At 51.0% G+C, this 7479-nt stretch overlaps 1 protein-coding gene across 1 annotated transcript in view; it reads left to right on the top strand.

Moving 5' to 3' along the window:
- The first annotated feature begins 287 nt into the window (after nucleotides 1-287).
- The window catches only part of DDAH1 (dimethylarginine dimethylaminohydrolase 1), a 65852-nt gene continuing 58660 nt past the window's right edge, over nucleotides 288-7479 (top strand). The window contains exon 1 of the mRNA XM_049809278.1: nucleotides 288-716. Within this exon, the coding sequence (XP_049665235.1) occupies nucleotides 411-716 (306 nt within the window). The 5' untranslated portion in view covers nucleotides 288-410. The remainder of the gene's footprint in view (nucleotides 717-7479) is intronic.

The raw sequence follows: 7479 nt of genomic DNA, 5'->3' as shown, positions 1-7479 counted from the left end.
ACGGGCAGCCTCAGCGCCCCAGCCCCGGGGCAAGCGCCGGGGCCGCGCCATGGAGGGTCGAGGACCCCACCGCCTCTCCACGGCCGGGCCGCGCCGCCCCTGAGGGGATCGCCCCGGCCCCGCGGCTCGCCCCGATCCTCTCAGGGCCGAGCGGCCGGTGCCGCCGCTCCCGCCCGCCGCACAGGTAAGCGGCTCCCTGTGGGGGGCGGCCAATGGCGCGGCCCGGCCGCCGCCGCCAGCCAATGGCAGCGCGCTTGGCGGCGGCCCCATGGAAATGTGCCTGGTGGGGAGCCAATGGGGCGCGGCCGGGCCGCGGGCGGCGCTTTATCAGCTGCCAGGGCCGGCGGCGGCGGTCGCGGCCGCCCGTCCCTCCCTCTCTCCTCCGCGCCCCGCCGTCCCCGCCGCGCAGCATGGCCGGGCTGGGCGGCGGCCCCGCCGCCTTCGGGCGCTGCACGCACGCCGTGGTGCGGTCGCTGCCCGAGTCGCTGTGCCGGCAGGCGCTGCGCCGCGCCTCGGGCCCCGAGGTTGACTTCGCCCGCGCGGAGCGGGAGCATCAGCTGTACGTGGGCGTGCTGCGGGGCAAGCTGGGGCTGCAGGTGCTGGAGCTGCCGGCCGACGAGAGCCTCCCCGACTGCGCCTTCGTGGAGGACGCGGCCGTGGTCTGCGAGGAGACGGCGCTCGTCACCCGCCCGGGCGCGCCCAGCCGCAGGAAGGAGGTACGGCGGGGGCCGGGCCGGGGCAGCGATGCCCGCGGCGCGCAGGTGGGCTCCGGGCGGCCGCGCCGTCGGGCGTGGCCCCGGGCCCGCCCCGGCGGGAGCGGGGCGGCGGCGGGGATCGCTCACGGGGCAGCCGCCCTCCTCGGTGGGACCGGCGCGGCGGGCCCCGGGCGGCGGCTCTTGCCCGGCCTCCAGCCGCCGCGGCGGCTCCGGCTGGCAGCGGCCGGTGCCGCGGAGCCCGGCTGCGCCGGGGCTTTGTGGGAGAGCGGTGTTCTGCTCCTGAAAACAAGTGGACGGTGTAAAAACTATGACTCATCCTTTCTGGGGCGTGCGGGCTGCCGCTCGGTGCGAACTTGGCCGGCTCGGTCCTGCGGGACGGATCGCCGCTCCGTTGTGCAGGTCTGTGCCCGTGCTGCAGCACTGCGCGGTCCAAACCCCGTTTTCGTAACATGTTCAACTTGAGCTCTGTTCCAGGTAGGGCGTTACTGGTGCCTACGGTAGTTGTACCTGTGGGCCTTCGCACAAGGACTGGTTTTTGTTTTGGTGCGCTCCCTGTTAGCCTGAACGCCCTTGAACCTGATGTCACCTTCACTGTGCGCCCGCTGCAGGCCCGGTGGGCTCAGGGTGTGTGGATGTACAGGGGGCGCGTGCGGTCCTGTTGGAGAGAGGCGCGAAGGATGCGCAGTTGCCTCGCTTCGGACATTCTGAGCACTCTTATAACATGCTCAGCCCATTCATAAACTAGTTCATCAGGCAGCGCGTGCATTGAAGTGCCACGCAGTTACCTCCTTAATGAGTTCAGTAGCAAATTAAACAAACCTTACGCTGTCTGAAGCTGCAAAACTACTACAATGGCAACCTGTTTTCCTGTGTCCTAAGGTAACCTTCTTCACACCTCTTCCATTTCCCATCCTCTCTGGGATACCATAGCTCATCTCGTGATCCACAAGTATGTATTGTTGTGCCTGGGGGATGGGGATGGGCCACTGGCTGTAGTATACTAGGAGCTCTTAGCTGCTGATTGCAATGGATGAGTGTCTCCACTTGCTCTTTTTGATGTAGTGCCCTTCTTTTAGCAATTACGAAGTTCACTTGAATTTTGTCCAACAACGTAGCAGTCTGAGGTACTGCATACATCTTGTACATGTGCACTTCCTTGTGCATACCCATGTGTATTTTACTCTTTGAAGCACATCTGAATGTTTTTAAAGGTGACAGCATGAGAGTAAAGTGTGTTTGCCACATGCTGCTCTCAGAAGCAGCTGTTTCTCAGCCAGAGACCAAGTAAGTTTTCACTGGTCCTTCCCATGACTTGCTGGTATGTAGCTATGTGACTCCTGCTGCCATTTGCACAATTTCCCCTTTGGGAGAAATATGCCAGTTACTGAATTTGCATGAAGTGCAAATTCAGTAACTGGCATATTTCTCCCAAAGGGGAAATTGTGCAAATTCACAAGTGCGTGTGTGTGAGGGAATCAGCTGTGGCTCTATATGTTTTTTTTCCATTTTGATGTCTCAATTTGTGCCAATGCACAGTGAATTACAAGAGACAAGATATGGCAGCAAAGCTGAATGTGAGAGTGGCTGTAACTATTTGCTGTACCATTAGAGGTGCCATAAGGAAATTAAAAAGCATGAAATAAGGAAGCAAAGGATGTGGGGTACTTCTTACTGTTTACAAAGAAGCAGGTTGCTTTCTCTTCCTCCTTCCTTCAGTGTCTCTAGTTCTGGCTCAGCAAAGGTAGTGGACAAAGACACATAACCCGAGGGTGCAGGAGTAATGGAGGAGAGTTAGTGATGTGCAAGGCAGAGAGAAGGGGTTTGCTGGACCCTTGAGCAGAACAGTGTCTGGTGTGAGTACCTGACAGCATTAGCCCTTTTCTGGGGTTAAAACCAGCAAATTAAGTAGCAAATTAGTGGCATCTTGCCTGTTATAAGTACCAGTCAAGCAAAGCAATGCTTTTTTCTTTTAACAAAAAACTGCAAGATGTCACATTTACTTTTGTAATCCTAAATACGTTAAATTTTTTTAAACCATAATTAGATGTTATTTCCCAGTGTCCACAAAAATTAGAAAGAATTGTGCTGCAGGGGATGCATATGGTAACAATTTATCATTGTATTACACAGTTTATTGTCATTTTGAGAATAATACAAAATCTGTTTATGTTCTGAGGTTTTTCTTGCTTAACCCATGCCTGCTGGCCCTCAGACCAGGTTTCTTATTGATCAGCGTTCCCTATTTTGCATGAAGTAGTAGTTCAGAAGTGATTGGAAATAAAGCCTGAACATGGTAAATTTTTATTAGAAACAGCATAACAGATTTACTACTTTCTATGGGTGGATTGTCCAGGCAGAGTCATGAATCAAGAGGGGAGAAAAAGCTTTGAAGCATAATTTGAACCTTATTAGTTTTCTTGAATGATGGAGCAATCCCTCCCATGAGTTTTCTGTGAAGTAAAAAAGAAAAAATAATTGAACAAGCATCCTCTTAAAACTATAACAATGCATGACACTGCAGTGTAGTGCTTGTCTGAACATGTTATTCTTAATTATTTACAACAGTTCTTCCTCCTGGGAACATCATTACAGCAGTGCTTTGTGGAGAGGGGGAGAAGATGCTCATTTCTGCAGGATCATGCCTGATGGTTCCTGGTCCCTCTCTCCTCCCAGGCATCCCCTGGGGCAGCCTCCCCTCCCCAGCATGGTGACAGAGTTGGTTGTGTTTAGCTAGTGAGTCTGCTTTGTTTGAGTAGTTAGTGACCAGGATGTCATCTTGAAAACAGTAAGATGGTCAAGGCTTTAGAAAGCAGAAATGTGTGCATAACTACGCCCCCCAGAGCTTTGCCTGCTGTGGTGGAGGGCTTGGCATGGGCCTTGGATGTCTTGGCAAACATCTGTGATAACCTTGCTTTTATAAAGAGCCCCCCTAAGAAGCACCAGTGTTTCTTCTAGCTTCCCTAGAGGGTGTTTCCTATTGTAGCCAGAGCTTCTCTGCTCTCCCTGCCTCCAGCCCTGGATCTGGAGGTACCAGCTGTAGGTGCTCAGGCAGTCTGGGCACTGAGGCCTGAGGCCACCCTGAGCTGAGGGAGCCCAGCGCCTGTTCCTGACCCTTCTGTTCATCCTGGTGGGTGGCTGTTGGCAGCCTCCCAAGGTCTTTTTCTGAGGTTTCTATTCAGTCTGTGAATTCCCCATTGAGATAGGTCCTGGAGGCTGGTGGCACGTGAAGTTGCTGCAGGGTCTGTCCCAGCATCTGCCCTGTTAAATGTCTTTATTGGTGACCTGGAGGAGATGGGGGCATCTGTACTGAGCTGTGAATGGCCCCAAACTGGGCTAAGCGGGGCAAGGGTGAGAGGCGATACCCTCGAGGTCTGGGCTGCTGTTCAGAGGGACCTCGCAAGGCCTAAGGAAGGGGCTGATCTAGGGACCTTATGGAGTTGAACAGGGACAGATGCAAAGTCCTGCCTCGGGGAAGGAAGGATCCTTAGGTGGGACTGAGTGGGTGGGCGACAGCTCTGCAGAAGAATCCCTGTGGGGTGTCTGGTGGGCAGCACAGTGGCCGTGAGCCAGCAGTGTGTCCCTGTGGTAAAGGTGGCCAGTAGGTTCCCGGGCCGTATGAACAAGAGCAGAACCAGTAGACTGAGGGAAGTGATTACCCTCTAGACTTGGAACTTGCAGACTGCATCTTATCAAGAACATGGAGCCAGGCTGTTTGGTTGTGTGGCAGAAAGGCAAGAGATGACAGACACAGACTGAAGCATGAGGTTTTAATGGTGTATAAGGAGAAGGCTTTTCAGTGGGGACAGCCAAGCAGTGGAATAAGGGCCTAGAAAAGCTGTGCAGTCATCATCCTTGGAGGTTTTCAAGACCCAGCTGGATAAAGCCGTGAGCAACCTGGTCTGTTCTCATAGCTGTCCTTGCCTTGAGTTGGGAGGTTGGCCTAGAAACCTCCTGAGGTACCTTCCAACCTGAATTATTCTGTGAGCATGAAAACAAGTTGTATGTTAGGGTACATGGAGTCAAGCATTTGTCAGTTGAACTGCCATGAAATCTTTGCTGTCGAGACAGGGGACAATCATTAAATCTAGATTGCTTCCAGTCTGATGGATCCACTGCTAGAAAACCAGAAGGATGAAGCCTTGTGAAACCAGTTTCTTCATGCAGCCTCTGAAAGACTGTACTCCTACCTCAGCTGTCTTGGTCAGCCTGGTATGAAAGTGAACCAAGGCTCTTGTAGCGTGTTGTCACTTATATGGCCAACTGGGTGACAGAGAGGGAAAGAGGGTGGATGCAGTCTACGGACAGCACCAGTTTCTCAAAGTGCAATATCTTATTCTTTTTATGTAACGTAAGTGCAAACCCATGAATATTTTAGCAGTACAGTTGGTGTACGCTTGGCTTAATACAGTTAACATAAAGCCCAACTTCTGAGCATGCACTCCTGACCTGAGCCTCCTGGTAAGGCAGGACTCAGCCAGCCTTGTCTTCCTGATCTCTTAACTGTTTAACGGACTTCTGTTCAGAGCAGTCAGGAGCAGTGGAGGAAGGAAGGGATGAGGGAAACAGGACTGTAGGATACCATTTCTGCAAGGAATTACAAGATGGAGGGCTTGTGTCCAGGAAACCCACTAAGAGGCATGTGGTAGGTCAGGCTCTGAGGCCTGATCAGACCAGTCAAAGTTGAAGGGCACAGGGGGCTGCCAAGGTGCATCCCAAAGACAACAGCCTGGCTGAATACACAGCTGGAGCAGTGCTATTTCAGGTGCGTTGTGCCTCCTGATAAACTGTCTGCCAGGTGCATGAACTGAGCAGCACTGTCTCCATCTCCCCTGCTTCATGCTGCTGAAAACCTATAATGCAGTATTTAAGAACTGATGCAGCATGTTCTTTGACTGACTAGACTCCTTATTAAGAAGGCTTGTCATCAATTACTGTAACACTGTACACAGCAGGCAAATTTCTGCAGTAGTTTGTAATAGCATTGATTGAGCTTTCAGGCTTTATAGATACTATTGCTTACCCCTCCAGCACCATTGGATTCTTCACTGGTTGTCTGTCTGGAACAAAACAAAATAAAATCTGGGGTTATGTCTGTTCTTGCTCCAAGTTATTGTAGGGTGAAAAAAAGAGTTGAATTATATTTGGTCATGTTCAGCCAGTACTGGGAAAGAGCCCAGTATTTTTTTAGTAAAGTAGAAAAATTAGTCATGCATTTAATGATTTGCTTGCAAGAGTCAGACTTATTTCAAGGCATTACGTTTCTGTGTTATCTTCTGAACTTATTTTAAAATTCATAGTTTCTGGGGAGTTTTGGATTTGGCAGAAAGGTAGAGGCTTTTGAAGTAAGCCAGTGGTAGATTGCTAGGGCAGATAAGCTGGTGTTTTGTTTAGCTGTGTGCAGCCACCAGTGTGCTTGATGTTCAAGTTGAGTAACTCCAATGGAAATGTTGTGATCGCTGATCAGATTGCCAGTTCCAGCACCTTTTGTTCCAGCAGTATGTTCTCAATTGTTTATTCCCCTAGTATAAACTCTTCACGTCACCTTCTGAATACAACAGGGTTAGTTGCTGAGAAGAGCCCTCATCAGCACATTGCTCTTACTGCCTAAGTTGTGTTAATGTGCGTGGGGTAGCACAAACCAGCATTTCCACCATTTCTGTGCTTATGCAGACAGATGGAAACCCAAAAGCTCAGCAAAATGCACCCACGGTGACCTGGCCTCTTCTCAGCCGCTGCATAGGGAAGGGAGGATAGCTGGTGCTGGGAAAGCTTCAGGAGCTGCTGCAGAAGAGATTACTGTGGTTCCTTCGTTGTCAAGAGGAAACTTCCACCCAAGAGTATTGTTATTCCCCACTGCCCCAAGACCCCCTGGGGACAACTTGAGGGGCTGCATTCCTGTGGTGTGGGAGGGTAGACAGTCCTTCAGCAGTGAGGATGGGGGATGAGCAGGGAAGGAGTGTTTGTCAAATCCCATCCTCTCAGCAAGTGTGGGAGAAGCCTCCTGATTGCCTTTTGAGCATCTCTGGGTACCTCTTCCCAAATCTGCTTGCCAGGTGGCAGGGCTTTGTCCACAGCAGTGCTTCTGCAGAGCTTCTAGCTGTGCTGGGCCAGGTAATGTACTTTTCAGTGCTGAGCACCCTCAGCTGCTACCTCCCTCCCACCCTGTACAGCTTCTGCAGGGCTGTGCAGCCATATATGAACTAGAGCTTGTACCCTGTACTGGGCTGCAGTCTCAGCTGCAGCTTATTGCTTGCAGGAATGATTCTCAGGCCAGCTGGCGGAGGGTGCTGAGAAAATAGAATGCAAGAGTTTAGTAAGTTATGTATATATTGCATAGACTGAGGTAATACTACATAGCTACTGCTAAATGTTAGACACTTCCTCCACTCTCTCTGTAGACCTAGACAGTTCTGTAGGATAATAATGTCTATTGCAAAATAATAGAAAAGCTAGGCTCAGGAGAAACAGTTTCAAGGCTCTGCTAGCTCCTGAGCTTAATTAGATTATGGGTTTTTTATTTTGTTTTATAGCACATGCTAGTACAAAAGAATGTGTATTTGCTGACTAATCACTTAAACCAGCATCTCTCTGCACAACTGGCAAAGATCTGTCTCGTTTCCATGGAGGATTAGCACTTGCTGATCACTAAAGAGGCAAGAGATTAAACATTTTATTACCACTTTAAATAATTCATAGTTCTTTAAACTGTCATAACAAATTGTGGAGGTCTCATACATTTGCACTGACCCCTTTGCATGTCCTG

This window comes from Accipiter gentilis, chromosome 8 (assembly GCF_929443795.1).
Source record: "Accipiter gentilis chromosome 8, bAccGen1.1, whole genome shotgun sequence".
NCBI classification, from domain to species: Eukaryota; Metazoa; Chordata; class Aves; order Accipitriformes; family Accipitridae; genus Astur; species Astur gentilis.
The sequence above is the reverse complement of the archived record's forward strand: the minus strand, read 5'-3'. Positions and strand labels throughout refer to the sequence as shown.